Consider the following 21479-nt stretch of genomic DNA (forward strand, 5'->3'; position numbering starts at 1 on the left):
ACCAGTCCCCCCAAACCCCCCTTGAGCTCCGCTCCGCGGAGGGGTGTCGCCGGACTAAAGTAAGTGATATTAGGTAATCTGTTACGTAATGCTCCCAACGCCCCGTCACGTCTCCGCCAGTACGCACGAAGCCACACTTTTCACTTAGCGGCGCCTGATTTAATAGCGAAACGAGACCTTGACGTCCGATAGCGACAAGGTTTTCTCTTCTGTGAGGCACAGTACCACCTGAGGCTTGTGTCTAGTTAGTTTCTGGAGCCGCGTGGGGTTTGGCGGAGACCATCTGCATCCAGACAAGAACCAAACGCGTGTTTTTGACCAGCTGAACGCCCTGTTTGTACGTTGTGCATAATTTGTCTTTGCGATATCTATTTTTTTTTATTAACTCCACGCCTAGGAATATTTCATGACTGGGTTACAAAGCCACCCTCTTGTAATTACCCGCCGCGATCTGAACTAGCAATCAGCTGGAAATAGTCAATTTTCCCGCGATTAGAGAGGAAGGGCAAAATTTACACAATGAGCACGGTGTCTCCTGGCTCGTCGGAGTTCTTCGGCAGGGAGACGTCAGTGCCAGCGTCAGATTACACAGAGAACGACCGCGAAACGGACCGGATATTGAACTCACTGTATGAGGAAGTGGATGCCTCCGATGCCGGATTGCTCATGACTCCATCGACCAGTAAAGCCAAGGTCGATAGCGCCGAGACGGAGATTCGCAAACCGGTGCGCAGTCGTGGGCCCTCGCCGACGATAGACCACCAGAACTTCCCGCTGACGTTTGCTGCGAATTCTACGAACGCTACGACTAGCAATACGAGCAGTAACGCCAACTCGAGGCATAGTTCCGTTAGTGGGGCCGGGATCAACGACAATAGCGCCAACAATAATAACGACGGCGATTCGACGGATGACGAGTCACGGGTGTCGGCATATGCAAGACTGGACTTTGATACGTTTACGTTCTACGTCCAGACGTTGCAAGTGATGCTGGGTCGAAGGGCAGAGAACGGCCCGGGGATGGTTGATGTCCATCTCGGTCCGGCCAAGGCGATTTCACGAAGACACGCAAAGATATTTTACAATTTCGGAACTCAGCGGTTTGAATTGTCGGTATTAGGGCGAAACGGTGCGTTTGTAGGCGATGTGTTTGTCGAAGCCAATTCTACGGTACCTTTAACGGATGGGTAAGTTTTCACTCTTTGTGGTTTTAGAGATGCTAACAAATGATTTAGAGCTCGTATACAGATTGGGCAGATATCGTTCACCTTTGTGCTTCCTCGGTCGCAGAACGAATCGTCGCGGCGTGCCCCTGCTACTACTAGTACTACTAGTACTACTGTTTCTACTACTGCGCAGGCTTCGAAACCGAAGGTTGAGAGCACCAAGTCGAATAGAGCCACTCCTGAAATTCCTATGACCCCAATTACCAAGAGCGTTACTATAAAGTCGGAGATTGACCCGGAATTGGCGTCTCTATCAGCGGATGTAAAGGCCCTCGAGCCACCTAGTAGCGCACCATCTCCTAAGCCCCCCGCGGAAAAGACTGTGGTGGCGGCTCCTCCGCCGCAGAAGAAACAGCCTAAGCGGGAGTACAGGCCCGAGGAGATCCCAGAAGAGTATCGCGAAAAGCCCCAGCATTCCTATTCGTACTTGATCGCCACGGCTTTGCGCGAAAAGTCGCCCGACAACGCGCTTACCCTGTCGGATATCTACAAAGCAATCCAGGACCTTTTTCCGTACTACAAGTACTGCCCACATGGATGGCAGAACTCAGTTCGGCACAATTTATCGTCGAACAAGGCGTTTAAGAAAGTTTCCAAAGAAGGGAAAGGTTGGCTCTGGGGCATTGACGAGGAGTACTTTTTGGAGAAGGAGCGTCAGAAGCAGCGGGCTGCTCAGAATGCAAAGAATAAAGCTGCAGCGCAGGCTCGCGCCCAGCAGCAACAACAGCTAGCACAGCAGCATGCCAAGGACAATGCCGCCTATCGGGCCCAACTGCAGGCCCAGGCAATAGAGCGTACCAAACAACAGGCGGCTCTGCTGGCCCAGGCCCGTGCTGAGTCCAAAGCTCTACGGGAGCAGCAGTTCTTGAAGAATGCCATGAAGAATGGTAATCTGAGCAATCCAATCTCTCCCATTCCGCCGGTGCCGCCTTCTAAGAGTAGATCTAAAAGTGTTACTGGGAAATTGGGTAGTGCTTCTCCGCCCAATGAACCAGAGATGCTACCTGAGTCGAGCAGTAGGGCATCACCGTCAGCGACTTTATCTCTATCTCCTCCTCCGAATGCCACGGCTATTAATGACCCCAATGCGACGACCAGTAAAGCCAACACCCCCAGTACTCCTCCTGCGACGATATCTACGAACAATTCTCCAGCGACTACTAATTCTAATATTTCTACTAACCAGACTATAAGATCCAGCACTCCGCCATCACAGCCGGCAACAGTTAATGCTGTTAATACTAGTGCTAGTGCTGCTACTACGAAGCCTGCGGCTTCTTCTCCCCCGGCTTCAGTGATGGTACCAAGTCAACCATCAAGTGAAGCCAAATCGCAACAGCCATTGCGACAGACGTCCCCGCCAATTTCTGCTGCGACTATCACCTCTGACGCTCAAGGGGGCACGCCAAGTGGTACAAGTGGTTCGTTGCAGTATAAACAAGAGCCGAAATCTCAGCAACAGCAAGCTGGCGGCTTGCCTGGCCATTTACAGCGGCATCCACAACCCCAAAGTTACCCCCATTTGCAGCCAGATATTATGGTTAAACCGCCTGCGCGCAAGAACTTGACGAAAAAGTCTGCTTCTCCTCCTGCATCCAGCACAGCCATTAGCGATGTTAAAAGCACGACGACTCCTACAACTGCTCCATCAAAGAGCCTTATGCCTCCTGGGCAGACGACATCATCTGGTATTATGACGAAGCCTACGCAACCTCCTCAATCCCACTATACTGGTGGTATGGGTAAAGCTCAATCTCAGTCTCCTACACTGAGAAATCAACAGCCGCTATCTTCGCTATCACCTCCATTAGGACAGTCATACTTGCAGTCAGTGGAAGGAATTTCGAGATCACAGACTGTTCCACCGCCTCCGACGCCATCATCTTCTATGAACAAGGTTAACAGGGCTCCAGAGATCCACCGCCAGCACTTGACCAGGGCTCCGGTCGCTTCCAAGGTTGACTCGCCTAAGAAGACTATTGCTGAGCTAGCGCGGGAAATCGAAATCAACAGAAGCAAGGAGGGAAGCACGCGGCTGTACAATCCTAGCTATAGCAATGAGGACTACACTAGGAAGACAGGGTCAAGTGCGACTGGCGAAAAGCAGTCGGCCCCAGCCAGAGGAGTTATATCTAGCGGTGGAGGCCAGACCGCCACACGGCCAGATGTTTCCAGCGAATTGCAAAAGGCAAAGTTGCCCGCTCCAGGTAGCTCTTTGAGCTCCGAAAGTGAGCGGAAGACTTCTCCAACATTGCCAGCTGTTGTACCACCGTCCTCCAGTGCTGGGTATGACAAGACGCCTAATTCTTCTGCGGCATTTGCTACCCGGGCATCAGTCCGCGCTGTTAATAATTCGCCTGAGACGCAGCCATCGCTTCGACCTGGTCAGACGACAGTCCGAACAGCCCAGCCACAAACTGCTAAGCCAGCTATCTCTGAGGTGCAAAGAGCAGCAGCTCCAGGGAACGTTGTCCAGCCCCGGCCTCCAGCGCCAGCACCAGCACCGGCCCCGCCGACTAGTGTTCATACCTCGCCCCCGGCTGCTTCTACAGCCGCTCCAATGACTACAGCTGCTTCATCTAGCACCGCTAACCAGGTTCCAGGACTGAACTTGTCCCCGGAAGCGCTTAAGTCGCTTTCAGTTCTGCGACAAAAGATCCAAGAGGTTGTTGGTAGTGCTAATTCGAGTGCTGTTACTCAGGCTCTGGCATATGCCATTGCTCAGGCTGCGCGTAACAGTGGTGGTGGAGCCCAAGCTATTCAGGAGATGCTTAATGGCAAAAATCCTGCTCAGCTGGCCCAATTGCTGAAAAATACACTGGAAAAGATCAAGAAGAGCAAGGGCACTACTGCCGCAAAGCAGGCCACTCCACCACCGGCTACGACCAGTAGTAACGGATCAACTTCTGAGGTAGTGGCAACTCAAGCTCCAGCTGCCACAGCGCCTGCTCCGGCCTCCACTTCGAGTCCTCCCATGTCGCAGAGTGCCTCGCCAAGCCAAGCTCCTCAAGCATCTCCTCCGGTTCCTGAGGTTCCTGCCGCTTCTGCGGCTCCGGCGGCCCCAGTGGAGTCATCCCCTGCGCCTGCTGCCGCAAGTTCTTCTGGCAATGTGGCATCACGGCTCACTCAGTCTCCCGAGGCCCTAGAGGCGATGCTGGAAAAGGCCAAGAAGATCCAGAATCCTTCGCCAAAGATTAAGCAGGCATTGGAACAGCTCCAGGTGCAGCTAGACAAGCTGCGGGCAATGAGAAGGCAACAGCAACAAGGAGAGCAGCCACACAATAATGGTACATTTGCCAGTGACAGCCAGGGGACTAAGCGACCTAACGATGACGAGTCAATTGATACGACACAAACAAAAGTGAGCAAAACAATGTGATGAGACTTAGAATGTAATTATTTGTAATGATATTTATGATACGTTTTTATTGATGCAATTAGTGTTAGTTACTTTGCAGTAGCAGAGAAAAGAAATTGAGCAGCAAAGTCAAGTCGACACTGACTTCGGTGTCGCTATTAGAGCTTGTGTTGGAATTTGTGCTGGTGCTATCAGAGCTAGTATTGGCTGTACTAGGATCAGCAACATTTGGCGCGGTTGTGCTTGTCATCCAACCCTATATGCCATACGGCATACTTCCTTGCCTTAATATGCCAAGCTATTCACAGTATGTAATACCTACTTTTTCCATTTCCAAAGACTATCGAGGGCCAGCCCTCGAGCTCCCGTAGCTGGGGGCCAGCCCCCAGACCCCCTCGGGTACAACGTTACAAAGTTTTCGTTACCGGGTACACTGTTACAAACACCCAATCTGTAACAAAACTCCAGTTACAATGCGTATCAAGTGCCCCGTAGAGTCAACCAATCCTCCGCGTAGCGGAGCCCCAGGGGGGCTTGGGGGGACTGGTCCCCCCCCCATGCTTACTCCTACTTTGGTGTTATTCGAAGCTATACTTAGGTCAGACGGCTGCTTGATAGATAAAGTATATCGTAATTAGAATTTGGCTATTTAATATATAATCTAATCATCCAACTTCATCTTGACGTGGTTGAAGGATCCCTCGGCCTCCTTGATCTCCCAGAACGTCGTGCCAACGTCGTAATTGCCGTGATAAGTCCATCCTTCCTCAGAAATGTGGTACAGGTTGATCGAACCACCAGAGTATGCGTCTCGGTGGGTGGCAGCAAGAATAGACCGCTTACCCAGCGCCAATGCCTCCTCTACAGTGAGATCCCATTTATAGTTCGCATCCAGCACACCATAGGCAAACGTCTGACCGGATCCGACACAGAATAAGCTGCCCTTGAGCCGCGTGCCGTCTGAATCGACATAATAAATACTTGGGCCCTCCTTCTTGGTGTAGCCACAAACCATGGTACCCATCGACAGCCCGGCACCCTTATACTGGTACGTCAGGTTGGACAGGATCTTAGATGCCGCAGCGACCGTGATTCGCTCCTTATTTCTCAATTCGTGCAGTCGGCACTGGGTACCCAACCAGGTCTCCCAGAACTGACAGTCGGCAGCACCACCGGCCATGGTTCCGAGCAGGAACGGGTTGATCTCAATTACTTTCTTTACAGTCTGCGAGGCGATCCAATTACCGGCAGAGGCTCGGGAATCGACTGCGACCACGACGCCGCCCTGGAATCGGAATGCCAGCGTAGTAGTACCATGGACAAGCTTAATCTTGGCTTCTGGGTTGCTTGCATCATCAGTGTGGGCTCTCAGGAATGCACTTGGCTAATTAGATACCTTCTGTTAGCGGTTGCGAGGTGGTAATGGTGGGGTGGCAAACACATACCTGTGAAATGGGTGGAACGGCGATTGATGGGGCAATAGCAGTCTTGAGCTGGTTATTCGGGCCACAGAGGTTCCCGTAAGCGTTCTTCTCTTCAAACTCCTTCTCTCGCTCCGAAGCGAACGAGTACCGTTGGGCAATTGCGTCCATTATTACGTTCTTTGATGATATGCCACAATAATATAGGCTGTAATGGCTTCAATGGTGGTGGTGGTGGGTGGTGTCGCTTGGGAGTATTAAATTGACCGAACTAACGACTTAATCTAATTTAGGAAACGTTGTAACATTTTTGGTGATGTTGCGTGCGCGGCATTGGGAGTTATCGGTTACTATGGTGAGCGGGTTTGTTTATGAATATTTTTCTATGGCCGGTTGTTAGTGGCGGCTGCATATTGCTATTCTCGCTGTAATTTTCACTTTCCCCTTTCACGTTTTCCCCCTGAATAACAAGCCAATTGATCCAGTAATTGAGAATGTCTGACAAGCCAGAGGAAGTCGAGAAGAAGGTCGAGGAGACCAAGAAGGTTGAGGAGACCAAGCCAGCTGCTGCTGCTAGCGACGCGGCAGCTGCCCTTGCCATGTTCGGCACCAAGCCAAAGAAGGTCGAGAAGGAGGAGGAAAAGGAAGAGGAGAAGGAGGTAAAGAAGAAGGAGGAAGACGAGGATGAGGCTCCAGAGTCCCCAGATGTGCACTTTGAGCCACTTGTCAAGCTCGAGAAGGTCGAGGTCAAGACCAACGAGGAGCAGGAGGACGCCATCTTCAAGATGCGAGCCAAGCTGTTCCGATACGACCCTGAGGCCAAGGAGTGGAAGGAGCGAGGCACTGGTGACGTCAAGTTCCTCAAGCACAAGGAGAGCGGTAAGGTGCGACTTCTGATGCGACGAGATAAGACCCTGAAGATCTGCGCCAACCACTACGTGATGCCAGAGTACTCCCTCAAGCCAAACGTTGGTTCCGACCGAAGCTGGGTTTACAACGTCACTTCCGATGTCTCCGAGGGCGAGCCAGAGGCGCAGACCCTGGCCATTCGATTCGCCAACTCTGAGAACGCCGAGGAGTTCAAGAAGCAGTTCGCTGACGCGCAGGAGCAGAACAAGAAGGCTCTTGCCAAGTAAAAATTGCATCTATTATTATATTCGACCGTCAATTGATGGGCATCTAACCCACCAAAAAAACCAGTCACCTTTTTTTCACCTTTTTGGTGCTTTTAATACTACGACAACCCCCCATCTCACCCATACTTCCCACACACTTATGTATCTGACATGAAAATAGTATATAATGATTTATTATCCTTCACTTGAGTTTGCTTACCGATATACTCGTAGAAGTGATTCGACAAGAGGTATATGGCTAGTGTGTTCATTGGGGGGACCAGTCCCCCCAAACCCCCCTGGGGCTCCGCTTCGCGGAGGTATTCTTTCTCTCCGCGAAGCGGAGCTACGGGGGGTTGGGGGCTGGCCCCCAATTGAGCTTTGAAGCCTGTCTCTGGGGGGTAGATCCGTGATGCGGCTCATGGGGCTCATGCCTCAAACGCGTGAACACATATCGTACATATACGCTATAAAGTAGACAGCAATTACAAAAGAATAAAAGCCCCTCCGCGAAGCGGAGCTACGGGAGCTCGAGGGCTGGCCCTCGAAGACGCAATTCTGTACAATTAACGGCACACCATCAAGGTTCATCCGGTTCGTTTAACCCGTTGGATCACTGTAAGCTTTGCGATGGAACAAGTGACTGGCAGTTTCCTAATAGGGCAAGTACGGCTAGGCGGCGTAGATTAAGGACTGGGAGCAGCGGGGGGAAATGTTTGGGTCGGGGCGCGCAAAGGGCGGTGCGGCTGACCGGGCCTGAAATGGCGAGGAAATGGGAGTTAAGTTTGGCAGGGCACGCAATCAGGTTTTTTGGCGGGCAGGCGAACTTGACTGGGGTGATTGGGAGTTGCGCATGCAGTCCAACTCTCGCGTCTGTGGCCCAAAAAATCTTTTTTTCAACTACTGAAAGTCGTCGACCTCCGCCAACCCTCTAACAGTAATCAGCAAAAATGGTATGTATAATCGACAGAGAAGGGGAATGATGCCGGTTTTTGTTTCGACTGAATGATGGAGTGTGCTTTGTTATGGGAATGAGTTTTCCGCGACACCAGGGGGAGTCCATGGACGGTTTGATCATCGACTATTGGTTGGGCTATAAGCCTATAAGCCAAGGGAGGGAACACTAAAAGCGCGAACTACCAACTACGAAAACGGACTTTCCTTGTGCCTTGATAAACTATTCAAAGCTTTTTATTCTATCAGTTGAAATGGGGCGGTTTTCTCCAATTTTTCAGTGTTTTCAGTGAGTGATGGAGACTAACATTAAATATTGTAGAGCGACAAGAGTGCCAACCCTATGCGAGATATCAAGATTGAGAAGCTTGTTCTCAACATCTGTGTCGGTGAGTCCGGTGATCGACTGACCCGAGCCGCCAAGGTTCTGGAGCAGCTTTCCGGTCAGTCCCCAGTCTTCTCCAAGGCCCGATACACCGTCCGAACCTTCTCCATCCGAAGAAACGAAAAGATTTCCGTCCACGTTACTGTCCGAGGTCCAAAGGCCGAGGAGATCTTGGAGCGAGGCCTCAAGGTCAAGGAGTACGAGCTTAAGGCCCAGAACTTCTCCGACACTGGTAACTTCGGTTTCGGTATTAACGAGCACATTGATCTTGGTATCAAGTACGACCCAAACATTGGTATCTACGGTATGGACTTCTACGTTGTCACTGGCCGACCAGGTGACCGAGTTGCCCGACGAAAGCGAGCCCAGGCTAAGGTTGGCAAGAACCACAAGATCTCCAAGGAGGACACCATCAAGTGGTTCAAGCAGAAGTACGACGCCCTTGTCATGGGTGCCTAAATCTCTCTTTTTAATATAATTTAAAAAAAGTTGTCATGTACAAATATACATTTTGCAGGGTTGTACGTGTAACATAATTTGCTGATTTGCGGGTTTATAGTCAATCCTGAGTAACATTGGTTAGTATTAACACTTGCATTGGCATGAAAAGTAGTTTTCTATGAAACATTCTGATACTACTGTATTTGTTAGATTAATGTAGCGAGCGAGACAAAGTTTGTCTTCAGTCGAGCAAAGTGGCTCTACGTTATCGCTCCAGATGGCAGAATTGGTACAATACCTCGTATGGTCGCACTGCAATTGCATAGGATTGTCTATGACAGAGGTACAAACACTTTTGAGGTAGGGAAATGGCGATGATATACGGGACATGTTTTAATATCCCTTTCGTTTGTGTCTCGCTACGCACTATGTACCTCGTTCACGCCTCAGCCAGGACACAATGCATGAAGCAAAGCCTATCCTGTAATACAGTAAATCATGAATACCGCATGACAATGGCATGGCATTGTTTACATGATTGCCTGGTTATGCAGTATATATAGAACCGCTGGAATCCTGATGCCTAGTCCATCGTCAACCATTGACAATAAACATAATGCTATTTACGGAACGGAGTATTGGCCAATTGAGTGTTAACGAGAAACAGCAACTGGCCTACTTATTCCTCCAACAGCTTCATCTTCCAAAGGCTGCCGTAGCAGATCTAGTCCACCAGTTTCAAGCCAAAAATCTTCAGGTAAGCACACCTGCCAATATTTTTCTTTCTTTTGGTAAAGCCATCGAATTTTTTTCGAATTTTTTTCGAATTTTTTTTTTCCTCAAGGCGTGATCTTCGTGATCTTCTATGCAGGCCAGGATCTCACGATCTGACAGTACTGACGCCTGTCACGGCTGATCAGCCGCTTCTTCGATGCGGCGTGCATATCATAATTGAAAATATAAAACTAACTGAGGAACAAGAATGTACCCGTCGAAGTGTGGCTAGAAATATTTTCCGCCCTGGGCGTTGACGACGTCGTCAACTGCGCACTGGTAAATCGACCGCTCTACGCAATTGCCTCTTCAAACGCTGTCTGGCGGCAGCTGTTCCAGCAGAACGCTCACGCATGGAGGTTTGCCCCTCTGATTAGGCGATGCAGCGACTGGAAAAGTGCTTTTCGCGTAGCAGTGGAGTTGAATCGAAATTGGACGACGGGCAGGTGCGTCAAAAAGACATTCTCTTGTAAATCGCTCAGCGATAGTCATTCCGACACGATCTATGCGTTAGTATGTGAACCCCGCCATGGCGTGCTTATTTCCGTGTCGCGGGATCATACTGTCAAGCTATGGGATATTTTTTCCCATAGTTGTATCGATACCTGGCGGTTCCACAGGGGTTCTGTTCTATGTCTTGCAACAGACATGGCCAGGGGGATTGTCGTAACGGGATCGTCTGATGCTACTGTAGGCGTGTGGGATTATAGCTCTAAAACCCTGGTAGCAGCTCTAAGAGGACACTCTGACTCTGTCTTCAATATCCAGGTATACAAGAACCGCATTGTGTCGTGCTCCAAGGATGGCACAGTGAAGATATGGGACGTTGCGACGTTTAAACTTGTCTCGACCCTTTCTGCCCATCTTTCCGCGGTTAACTGCGTCCAAGTCGCAAATGACAGAATAGTGTCCGCCTCAAGCGACCGCACGATCCGAGTATGGGATCTCAATGACGGCACTGGTCTGCATGTGTTTGAAGGATTCCATATGCGCGCAATTGTGAGCCTTGCTTTTGATGGCAGAACCATCGTTTCAGGGTCGTCAGACTACACGCTGCAGGTATTCGATGCGACTACGTTCAAGTGGGTGCGCAGCATATACAATGCTCATCAAGATCTTATTCGAAGTATTGTCCTGAATGGAGATGTCATGGCTAGTGGTTCGTACGATGGGACAATTAAGCTGTGGGAACGCCGTTCGTACAACGATTTGCTGGACTACGAAGACGAATACAAAACTCTGCTGTGTCGTGACGGCCATGGACGCCTTGGGGTCAAGTCAATGGACGGATTTCGGGTCTCGGTTGGGTTCTCAAACCCCCAATTACATCCTTCGCAGCAGCAGCGGTGGCGTGGCTTGTACGAAATTCACAAGGCGGACTGGTCGGACTGCGGTCAAGTTTATAGCATTGCGTTCAATTCGCGGTATTTGTTTACATGTGGGCCGGGATCAGAGATAACATGTCTTGATTTCGGTCACGGCATTGACGGTATAGATTCTTTGGCTTGCGATTGGTAACCATTATTCCAACAGTAATGTTATGTATCTTTATCAATGCTACTTGGGGGCCAGCCCCCAAACCCCCGTAGCTCCGCTTCGCGGAGGGATTCGCTGTAATTTAATTGCCGCTACAATGCTATTCTTTGCTTTAATAATTAAAAAAGAATCATTGATTTTCTAGTACCGGCCTATCTAAAGTAAGAATTCAACGCTATTATATACTGTACAATTCGGATTAGGACTTGAACTACGTAGCACGTCCAGACGATAGCAATCAAATCGTTAATAAGTCACAATTGCGACTCGTTGGAACGAGTTTATATTGATCCGCCAGACACTTGGGTCGCAAGATATTGTCATCATTTTTTACCGTTGAAATTCGTTAGAAAGAGGAAAGACAATCAAACCTTTCGTATTATTTTCATCCCATACGAATATCAATTGGGGTGATAAACAGAACGAGATATTAAATAAGATGTACCGGTATTCGACGATAACTAAGTTGCCTAAACTGCCAGGCATAGTGGAAGATCATCAAAAACGAATTAGTATTATATGTAGCAACTCCATTTAAGTGTGGTTAGATGGTGAAATACCCGGTAATTGATCATTTTATCGTATGATATCCAATAACGATGAATATTAAACATCGAATCAATTAATATAAAAAATAGAGCACTCTATCAATGACAAACTTTTCAATATTATGGTTATCTACAAATGCAAAATTATTCATTACTCGTCCTTTTCATAGTCCTTGCCAGAACTGGCCTTGCGCATGCTCCACCGCAGCAAAATGGAGTACATATCCCAGAAACCAAACTCTGGCCACAGCTTGTCAATAAACTCAATCTGCGTGCCATTGTGGCTCTGCCACAGCATAAAGTCCGAAAACCGCTCGACGCCACTGCTGCGAATGAGAATGTCGAGCTCGGGACTGTCGCCGGTGTACATGTTCTCCTCTATCATGTGCTCATCAATCGACGCCGGCGAGATCTTGTGGTGCTTGGCCTTACCGACAATCTTGCGTATCGATGCCGCCATTTCGTCCCGCGAAGTGTACGGGAAGCATACGTTGAGCACGGCTTTGGAGTTGTTTTTGGTAGTTGATTCGGCCCGCTCGACAATCTCAACCACGTCTGGCGACAGCCGCGACCGGTCGCCCACAATCTTGATGCGCACCCCGTACTGTTCAGCCAGCTCGCCATGTTCACAGAGTTGGTTCAGCCGTGACTTGGCCACCTCCATCAGCGACTCGACTTCGTACGGCGTGCGGTTGAAGTTCTCAATGGAAAATGCAAATACAGTAACGACTTTGACCCCAGCGTTATAGCAGAGCTCGAGGGTCGCCGCGAGGCTCTCGAACCCGGCGTTGTGGCCCTCTCGCACCTCCTGCTTGCGCCGTTTGGCATAGCGCCGGTTGCCGTCCATCACTATTGCGATATGCTGGGGAACGGGCCCGGCCTTGAGCACGTTGATCAGGCACGTCTTGCCAAAGTTGAGGACATTCTGGAGCCCTGGGAATCTCGAGACTGTCCTATCCATTTATCTCCGTGCCGCTGCAGTCAGTATTTCTTTGACTGCGGTATTTCTTTGATTTTGATTTTTTTTTAATTTTCGGAGGTGATATGTCGATGATGACACGAAGACTACAGAGCTGTGCAGGAAAATAACGCAGAGCCGCTTTACTGTACGGTTATACGTTGGACAATATAATACTTTTGAAATCTAACTGCCGCTAGTGGCAATACTTATTACGGAGTATGATAAAGTATTATAAAGTATTACAAAGTGTGTAGGACTAGCTATAGGTATGTCTGGCTGGTCGGGATTTAGTTAACTTTGCTTTCCCTATAGCTTTAAAGTACGAGCTATACATCAACGAGTGAAATACGAGATAATCCAAACATCCACTACTCATAATGCCCTGCAATTTTCCACTACATAAAGTACTTCGCTATATATTCGGTGTGCCTCGGTATCTGTAGAGAATATATGCATTACGGAACGGTAAGACCGACAATCATAACCCGAAGAGTTCCAGACCGTTGAAATTACAGCAACCACTGCTAGGGAACAAGATTTGCCAATAAAACCCGAACCCTTCAACGATTAAGATCGCCTTTTCAAGATTGACCACTCGAATATAATGAATGAGATCAGTCAGTCAAATGCCGGCAAAATGGTTGATGGTCTCCGGTAGGGAAATCCCGAATTACGCACCTACAGAGCGGCTCAACAACGCTCACGCTTAAGCTGCACGTTTTTTTAAATTTTCATTCCACAACAGGGCATTCAACCACCCTCAACTCTCCCCGGTATTTCACTCAACTCCCCCTGGTTTTCCAGCCAATTTCGTCTCAGAGAGATCTTTCAACCGATTTTTGAGACCCGCCTAGTTAAACTGATTTGTCGGTTCGCGAATTGCTGATTTTTTTTAATTTTTCATCGGACAGAGCCTCACCACCGCGTCAATTTTTCAATTTTCCACAACCCCAAAGAAAGAAAATACCTTCAATGTTGCGGTCTGTAGCCAAGCTTCCTGCCCGGAGGGCAATGGGTATGCCCCTTCGTCATGTCAGAAATAAATCAATGCTCGCCGAGGCGGTCAAGGCGTTTGCTCCGACGTCCAGGCCGAAAAACCAGGAATTCATCAATACCGTCGAGTCTGCGTCCAAGATCGTGCAGCCAGATACCCCAGTAAACGACCCGTTCTCTATTGTCAGCCAGGAGATGTCTACGCTGGCCAAGAACATTGGCTCGCTGCTTGGATCGGGCCACCCGACCTTGAACAAGGTCGCCCTGTACTACTTCCAGAGTGAGGGAAAGCACGTTCGGCCACTCATTGTGCTGTTGCTAAGCAAGGCTTTGTCAGAGATTCCAGTGGATCAGCGGGATCGAGGCTCGCGTGACGAGTCCGACAGTGTTTCCGCTAAGCCGATGCTCGGCGAGGGTGTCGACGATCCACTGAGTCCACTGAGCATCCTCAACGAAGTCAACCCAAATATCGTGCTCAATCCGCTCAGCAGGCCAATGAGTGCTCTTCCTACTGAGTCTAACGGCATCCTGCCGAAGCAGCGGCGGCTGGCTGAGATTGTGGAGATGATCCACACTGCGTCTCTGCTCCACGACGATGTTATCGACAACTCCGCGTCGCGGCGAAACCAGCCCAGCGGCAACATTGCATTCGGAAATAAGATGGCCATTCTGGCGGGCGATTTCCTGCTTGGACGGGCCTCTGTCGCCATTGCGCGGCTGAGAAATGCCGAAGTCATTGAGCTGCTCTCGACGACCATCGCTAACCTCGTCGAGGGTGAATTCATGCAGCTCAAGAACACGGCTGTTGACACGACCACCCAGGCGAATCGGGCTAGCTTTGAGTACTACATCCACAAGACGTACCTCAAGACTGCCAGTCTGATGTCCAAGTCGTGCCGAGCGGCGGCTGTGCTGTCGGGAGCCAGGGATCCTGTGGTCGAGGCCGCCTATGTCTATGGCCGGAACCTTGGTCTGTGTTTCCAGATTGTCGACGACATGCTTGACTACACTGTCACTGACGCTGAACTCGGCAAGCCGGCTGGCGCCGACCTCAAGCTTGGTCTGGCGACTGCGCCGGTGCTTTATGCATGGGAGCAGTTCCCAGAGCTAGGGAACATGATCCGACGCAAGTTCGAGAGCCCAGGCGACGTAGAGCTTGCTCGGGAATATGTCAGGCAGGCGAATGGTGTCGAGAAGACCCGTGAATTGGCTGTCCAGTATGCTAACGACGCTCTCAAGCAGCTAGAGATCCTGCCACCCAGCGATGCCCTTGAGGCGCTCAAGAAGATCACCATGGCTGTTTTGAATAGAAAGAAGTAGAGAGTGCTTATTTATATGTATAATCTTGTATATAGTAGATTGAATTGTTATTTATCATATTTATGGCTCTTCAATTTTTTTTATCTTATTACTGTTAATTTCAAATGCAAATGGCTACATTATGTGGGTTGAATATTCAATTGTCTAAACTCTGTGTAATATCTTGAAAAGCAGGAGCAGGCGGATATTATTATGAATATTATTACCAAAACAGGTTATTATTACTTAGATACCGTACTAACGTTATCGGTAATAAATGTTATCAATCGTGTTATACCAGCAGAACTTTTAAAAAAAAGCGTCTGGGGGCCTCTGACAACTATTGATTAGATAATACCCTGAATTAAAATTTAACATTTATCTACCGGTAGCTATTCGCAATATGGCTTGGTAAGCTGTGTCTATTCGCCATATTGTACCGCTACTGTGCCAATTTCTTCAAATATCACAATAGTTATACAAAAAAATCATTAGCAAAAAATCTGAAATATGCTGGCAAAATCTATTTAGCGTTTTCGGCCTTGCATTGGGGGCCGTAGGGCAGAAAAACGTACGAGGGAATGCCAGCCGCGCGAGCCGCATGAGCCGCATTTGTTTTGAAAACCAATATCAACATTTCCTAACTTGATATTTTATCAATTGCTAAGCAAAAAAAAACTAAGGAAATGAGGTTCGCTTCATCTGACAGGGCTCCTTCAGAGGCATTGGATGAAGAGGCTCTGAGCAAGAAGTTTGGCTTTTACCGTATACACAATAATCCCCAGGCGATTCGTGATCGAGAGGGAAGGTTCGACCACTCCAAATATGCCGTCCAAGCAACCATGGCTCTCGTTTTGGTAAAAATGTCCAAACATGTTTACAAGTTCCTCAAAGACGAGCCCGGACTACGTCGACCTGACGTTCAACCATGCTACAATCTTGTTTACAACGAATCGCTGTCCCACGCTTACTCGCTACTCAAGGACTACTCTGGGGTCCCTCGAGATGAACCGCGACCATACGTCCTAAGGCCTTTCTTTACTTACACAACTCCTTCCAAGTTGATCACGCACGGGACGATATTCGACCTGACCACATATGCCGCGACGGAAGAAGGCTTCTCCGAGTACAGTGTCCATGCCTCAGAGCCCCTCAGTGTCAGGGTCGTATTTGGAGATAAAATGCCGGGAATGGAGTATCCTACAGTAATTGCCCGTACATCTAGCGATACGGAGTACATTTGGTCCTACTCACAGTACCCATTGGACTCACGCCGCTATGTCTATCTCATGAGCATGAGCGATGTGAAAACCAGAGGAGTTGAAATACCCGTAGCAGTCGTCGCTGAGGCCCACTATTTCAGCCCCGTCGACGGCAGCCCCTTAGAATCCATCTATATCGACGCAGAGCGAGTACACCCTGGTCTTGCCGCTCTGACATACTTCGCTACGGTTCACTGGCGAAAACATATACGAATCAATTCATGGAAGATGGGAACAATGGTACGAAATCCCAAGATCCTCAACAAGATTGTTTTCGAAGGCGAAGGAGACGAGGTTCATCAATCCGGCGAGCATCTGCTAGATGACATAAACAAGATCTTTTCCGACATCTCGACCGAGCCTGAACAGCTAACAAAAATAGAGGATATAATCGCCGTTAAAGTATTTAACGGGAACTATCTCCGCCAGTACGATATCCCTCTGGACGTGTTAGAATGGTTGAATAGGGTCGCAGGCGACAAGATCCTCGCTCTCAAATCCTTCTATTGCCTGGACATGTTCCTCGGAATATAAAATTTATTACATAAGGCTACCAATAACCTAATTATTATCATCTCAATGATGAAACTAGGAGTTATGCGCTAATTATCATTTCAATTATGAAGCAAGGAGCTGAGACGCGTCACGACGCGCTTTAAAAATGGCGCGCCAATTTACGCGTCGAAACCAATTTACGCGTTCCACCGGCGTAGTTTTGAGACCACCCGCCACCATTACCATCACGAAACCTAATGACTTCAAATTTCTCTCCACGCGAACTTCCCCGACAACTGCGGAGCTCACTCCATTGAGCTTACAAGTACCCTTTATTAAAAAAAATGATGGACGGTATTATGTCGTCGCCGTCTCATGCGTCGCTTCACGAGGAAGCACGAGCATTGAAGCGGGAGGCGTTCGGCGACATTACGGACCAAGAGCTCAATAGACAGCCGTTGACCCCCGAGTCGTCTCCGTCGCGTAAAAGACACAAGAAGAACGAACCAAGTCTGGCTAGCTCGCCCCTACAATCCCCCGGTAAGGTTGGAAAACCTTCAGTGGTCAAAAATCTTAATGCTGTGTTCGCGAAGTCGCTGACGGTAGCCCTGCTAAAGCAGAAGCTGGGTCCCCAAATGCCCGGTGCTTACGATCCGTTCGCCTACAAATACTGGAAAAACTACTACAAGGAATCTCGTGCGTTCTGTTCGGGCGATGGGGACGTAGACTACCTGTCCCAGCTGGCACCCGAGGCAAATGTACCACCAGAGTCTCTGCAGCCATTCAGCGTTGCCGCCTTCCATAATAGCAACAAAATGGTGACAGGCATGCAGGGAGGACATGTCTGTATATCAGGATTCACTGACCCAGGCGTTGAGAGACGTAGCAGACCACACTACCTGACCAGGTACGTTCACACCGACGCAGTGCTAGACATTGACCTCTCTTGCTCGGACCGGCTATTCGCGACAACTTCAGGCGATGGTAGGGCCAAGGTGTGTGACCTGGTGAGCCAGAATGCAATTGCTGAAAGACAGGCAGCCCAGCCTTTCAAACAGGCCAAATTCCACCCGAATAATGAGCGGTTAGTCGCTCTGTCTAGCAAAGATGGCAGCATTAAGATGTTTGACTGGAGGCTGTCGGAGCGCGAAGATCGTATGGCATGGAATAATGCTCACGCTATTCCTTTTGATCGATCACAGAAGAAACAGAGCAACAAAGGAGGGTACGATAACAGCGTGACCTCGCTGGTGTGGGTCAGCGAGAATATGATTGCCACTGCTAGTGCGTCAAATACTCTAGTTAGACTGTGGGACATCCGTAAAACGAGGGCACATTGTGCTTTAACAGCGGAGACTCCCGCGCCAAAGCACCAACCGCGGAGATTTGGCACAGTCTCCCTTGCATTTGACTGGGAGGACCATAAACTGTGGTGCCTCAGTCGCGATAACCATATTTATTCATTTTCTCCATCTCGCCCGACTGCAGGGTACCTGGACGACTTGTACAGTCCTGATGTCCAGATTAACAGCTTCTATCCACGACTGACAGTTCTCAATTCTGGGGCGTATAATTCGGGGTCTTACATTGCCTGCGGCGGCGGCATCGACAACTCGGTTGTAGTATTCTCCAAGCCATCGCACAATATGCACCTTAGCGGGGTCAAAGAATACGATCCAAAGGATATTGTGCTCCTTAAGCATGGACATAAGGCGCCAGTGACTGGCGTGGCCGCTCACTCTGCATCGGGCAGACTAATTTCCATTGCAGACGATTCGACAGTGAGATACTGGGGTGTTGATCATCAAAAAGCTAAAACTCTCCGAGAAAAGCAGTATCCATTGTCAGGATGGAGCGACCTATAGACATTGCATAAGTTCTTCTTCATGATATTAACGACCTCACCATTATGTAAAATAGATGATAGATAAATAGTTCACTGCAAGCTTACTAAACAAATTAGTTGGCTAGCTTGTAGTTGGTCCCGTTCAATTCCAATTTCTCCTCATCAACCATGGAATTGAGGAACTGCTCCAGCTCCTCGGGGGACTTGCCATATGGCGTTTCACTTGGTGCAAACATTTTCAAGAAGGAGTGAATCCGGTCCACAGGCAGAGCACCAAGGTTCGTAAGCATGCCCACAATGTATGTCCAGTAAACCTTCATCTCTTCCTTGTTTCGCTCCTCGGCACTCTGGATTCCTGATCCGACTAAAATATCCTCATCCAAAACTGCAGTCTTAGCCGCCTCGTCTTGGAGCTCGATAGGAGTATACCGCGTCGGGTCAGAGGGATCCTGCCGTATAACGCCTTTGGAGACCCAGAACTGGACGAGCTGTTTAACATGGGATTCTGATAGCCCAACGTTCTCCGCCACTGCTTCAAGCGTTTGCTTTCCATCTTGGAACGATGCTATTACCGCGGCATGCTCTGGGCTGACTTTAAAAGTGAGCGTCCGGTCTTCCATTTCAATATCAAGAGAAACAGAGCCGGCGTTGGCAATCCATTTCAGCTTGCGGTCGTTATTGTTTTTCTTGCTGTACGCGGTTCCATAGACATCCAGCTGTTCCATAATCAAATGGGGTAGCTTCAATGTGCGCTCAGTAACTGTCGGCCAATATAGACGGGATAGAATCTTAGCATGTATGAATTTAAACAGCTTGCGCTTGGCAACCGACGAGTGTACGGCCGCATCAGTTCGCCTGCTCTGGACAATATCACGAATCATAACGTCCAAGTTCTGGAGCTCCCGCTCTCCAAACCTCAATTTCAACAGCTCCACGAGATACATAATGTCGTCGACTTCATGTGTTTCCTGCAGCAGCCTGTCCGCGAATAGGATATCAAATTCTTTGACGAACACATCCTTATTTTCGAACAGGGTGACTAATAGATCCACAGTATCATTCTTTCCTCTCATGAAGTCTGGCGGAGCATCAACAGGATCAGGATTCCATTCAGGATCTGCGAGATCATTGAGATTTTCTTCCTTAAGCGCAGATGTATGTTTTAGGTCTTGGTGCAGGCTAATAAGCGGCCCGTCGTCGGCCTTTCCTTCACCAAGCAGCCCTGACACGATGACGTTAATGGTATCGGGCCTCTCTTTCAAATAGCGTCTAATAGGTCCCGAAACCTTTTCTAGTAGCACGCCTCTTGGCTCTAAAACGTTGAATGCCTTAATTGTCGAAATGTATACAGACACAATGTCGGCCGTATCAGCGCCGCCTTGGAGAAGACGCCGGGCACATGCAGCCTGGAAAACCGATACCAGGTTCGCTCGCTGGGCTGATGACTTCATGCACGCTTTGAGATCTTCCAGTGCCGGGCGGGTATTTGAACCATAGCGAACAACAATGTCAAATAACTCCTTCGTTCTCAGATTCACCAAGGCAGAGGTACCTAATTGGAATAGCGTACCTCTTAACCGGTCGGTAAGGAACGTTGAAAACTCGCTGTCCTCCTGGTCTATATCAAATAGCGAACGGATATCTAGCAGCAGGGTCCCGCTCACCCATGCGTTGAGACTAATCAACACAGAATCATCCCACACTTCGGCATATCGGCTGTTAACGTAATCCTGTATGTCAACGGAGATAATTTCTGGCAGACTCTTTCTGATTTCGTCTTTCAGGCCTACGCGTTGCAGCTCTCTCAGCACCCAGGTTAGCTTCTCCTGCAATCCTTTGGAGCGACAGGCCGCAATGAAGCGCCGAATGTGGTCAGTAAGCTGATTGAACGCCACACTGGACTTCACCAGGGCATTGAATATGCGCACTATCTCGCCCCTCGCGCCCGACAGGTTCACATATTGCAATGGATGTAGATAGCAGTCCAGGAGCTCTTTAAGGTGCTCAGCCAATGCCTCCAGGGACCATTCACTCGAACCCGACTACCCATGGTTAGCGGTTATCCTTGTAGTAAAAATCAATACCGACCTTAAGTTCATTGATAACCTTTGGCTGAACTTCGGAAACAAAATGCGACGTGATGATGTCTTTACATGTTAGCTCTTTTCTCCACCATCTGGTAGAGCAACGTACATTCATAGCGACTAATGAACTCGGATTCAGAGAGTTTTAAACTACTGAGTGTTCTTCGTATATCTGTGCTCGGTTCTAGCAAGGCGGTTAGAAATCTGATGTGAACTTGGTCTATTACATACTTTGCAGCGGGGTTTTGGGTCGCAGCCATTCAGCGATTTTACTCCATTTTCTGTCTCGCTTATCCTCGTGGAATTGGAAATGGTTCCTGTCAAAGACGGAGTCGAATTCGGCCGCTGAAAGGGTCATCGTCGGGCCTTGGGGTGCGGACCGTTGAAGAGGAGTGTCGTTCATCTGCGCGCGATAAACATCACGAAAGATGGAATCACCGAACACTGCAGTTCGCCTAGAAAATTAATCTGGCCGTATATCAACTAATTAATTGCAAATAAAAGCATACTAGCACATGTATTGACTCCTGTGTATTATTATTCAAGGGAGGATGATAAATTTCTGTTGCCGGCTAGACCTTTGTGGGGCGGTTGGAGCCATATATGAAAACATGCTACTGAGTCTTGTTACAGCCTTGCAAGCGGCGTTGAGAAACAGCGACGGAGTCCAACTAGGTATTCGTTACAGCCTCGTCTTCAACTGGGCATTCCTTACATTTGGGGAGATATAACTTCGAACCTGTAACTGTATTCCTTACAATATAATTAATATATTTTTTAA

General features: G+C 48.9%; 10 protein-coding genes across 10 annotated transcripts; 7 read left to right on the top strand and 3 right to left on the bottom strand.

Annotated features, from left to right (window-relative positions):
* Nucleotides 1-164: 164 nt before the first annotated feature.
* FHL1 (Fhl1p) lies at nucleotides 165-4605 on the top strand (the record flags this gene model as incomplete). The annotated part of the gene is made up of 3 exons (XM_076681953.1): nucleotides 165-337; nucleotides 398-1187; nucleotides 1236-4605. The coding sequence occupies exons 2-3, from the start codon at nucleotides 520-522 to the stop codon at nucleotides 4603-4605; spliced, it is 4038 nt and encodes a 1345-aa protein (XP_076543910.1). The 5' UTR covers nucleotides 165-337; nucleotides 398-519.
* A 640-nt stretch (nucleotides 4606-5245) lies between these two features.
* PRE2 (proteasome core particle subunit beta 5) lies at nucleotides 5246-6176 on the bottom strand (the record flags this gene model as incomplete). The annotated part of the gene is made up of 2 exons (XM_076681954.1): nucleotides 5246-5968; nucleotides 6030-6176. 2 exons carry the CDS (start codon nucleotides 6174-6176, stop codon nucleotides 5246-5248), a joined length of 870 nt encoding a protein of 289 aa, XP_076543911.1.
* A 323-nt stretch (nucleotides 6177-6499) lies between these two features.
* YRB1 (Ran GTPase-binding protein YRB1) lies at nucleotides 6500-7141 on the top strand (the record flags this gene model as incomplete). Its single annotated transcript, XM_076681955.1, has 1 exon — nucleotides 6500-7141. The coding sequence occupies one exon, from the start codon at nucleotides 6500-6502 to the stop codon at nucleotides 7139-7141; it is 642 nt and encodes a 213-aa protein (XP_076543912.1).
* A 929-nt stretch (nucleotides 7142-8070) lies between these two features.
* On the top strand, nucleotides 8071-8918 carry RPL11A (60S ribosomal protein uL5 RPL11A; the record flags this gene model as incomplete). The annotated part of the gene is made up of 2 exons (XM_076681956.1): nucleotides 8071-8073; nucleotides 8397-8918. The coding sequence occupies 2 exons, from the start codon at nucleotides 8071-8073 to the stop codon at nucleotides 8916-8918; spliced, it is 525 nt and encodes a 174-aa protein (XP_076543913.1).
* Nucleotides 8919-9516: 598 nt separating this feature from the next.
* On the top strand, nucleotides 9517-11192 carry TRVA0_001S06678 (F-box/WD repeat-containing protein; the record flags this gene model as incomplete). The annotated part of the gene is made up of 2 exons (XM_076681957.1): nucleotides 9517-9657; nucleotides 9882-11192. The coding sequence occupies 2 exons, from the start codon at nucleotides 9517-9519 to the stop codon at nucleotides 11190-11192; spliced, it is 1452 nt and encodes a 483-aa protein (XP_076543914.1).
* A 717-nt stretch (nucleotides 11193-11909) lies between these two features.
* On the bottom strand, nucleotides 11910-12719 carry RER2 (ditrans,polycis-polyprenyl diphosphate synthase; the record flags this gene model as incomplete). The annotated part of the gene is made up of 1 exon (XM_076681958.1): nucleotides 11910-12719. One exon carries the CDS (start codon nucleotides 12717-12719, stop codon nucleotides 11910-11912), a length of 810 nt encoding a protein of 269 aa, XP_076543915.1.
* A 1047-nt stretch (nucleotides 12720-13766) lies between these two features.
* COQ1 (trans-hexaprenyltranstransferase) lies at nucleotides 13767-15032 on the top strand (the record flags this gene model as incomplete). Its single annotated transcript, XM_076681959.1, has 1 exon — nucleotides 13767-15032. One exon carries the CDS (start codon nucleotides 13767-13769, stop codon nucleotides 15030-15032), a length of 1266 nt encoding a protein of 421 aa, XP_076543916.1.
* A 665-nt stretch (nucleotides 15033-15697) lies between these two features.
* TRVA0_001S06744 (uncharacterized protein) lies at nucleotides 15698-16807 on the top strand (the record flags this gene model as incomplete). The annotated part of the gene is made up of 1 exon (XM_076681960.1): nucleotides 15698-16807. The coding sequence occupies one exon, from the start codon at nucleotides 15698-15700 to the stop codon at nucleotides 16805-16807; it is 1110 nt and encodes a 369-aa protein (XP_076543917.1).
* A 305-nt stretch (nucleotides 16808-17112) lies between these two features.
* On the top strand, nucleotides 17113-18633 carry TRVA0_001S06766 (uncharacterized protein; the record flags this gene model as incomplete). Its single annotated transcript, XM_076681961.1, has 1 exon — nucleotides 17113-18633. One exon carries the CDS (start codon nucleotides 17113-17115, stop codon nucleotides 18631-18633), a length of 1521 nt encoding a protein of 506 aa, XP_076543918.1.
* Nucleotides 18634-18727: 94 nt separating this feature from the next.
* On the bottom strand, nucleotides 18728-21056 carry APC2 (anaphase promoting complex subunit 2; the record flags this gene model as incomplete). The annotated part of the gene is made up of 4 exons (XM_076681962.1): nucleotides 18728-20656; nucleotides 20703-20761; nucleotides 20808-20882; nucleotides 20930-21056. 4 exons carry the CDS (start codon nucleotides 21054-21056, stop codon nucleotides 18728-18730), a joined length of 2190 nt encoding a protein of 729 aa, XP_076543919.1.
* Between the last annotated feature and the right edge of the window lie 423 nt (nucleotides 21057-21479).

Source organism: Trichomonascus vanleenenianus (genome assembly GCF_965637985.1).
Source record: "Trichomonascus vanleenenianus strain CLIB 3782 genome assembly, contig: TRVA0_001S, whole genome shotgun sequence".
Taxonomy (NCBI): domain Eukaryota; kingdom Fungi; phylum Ascomycota; class Dipodascomycetes; order Dipodascales; family Trichomonascaceae; genus Blastobotrys; species Blastobotrys vanleenenianus.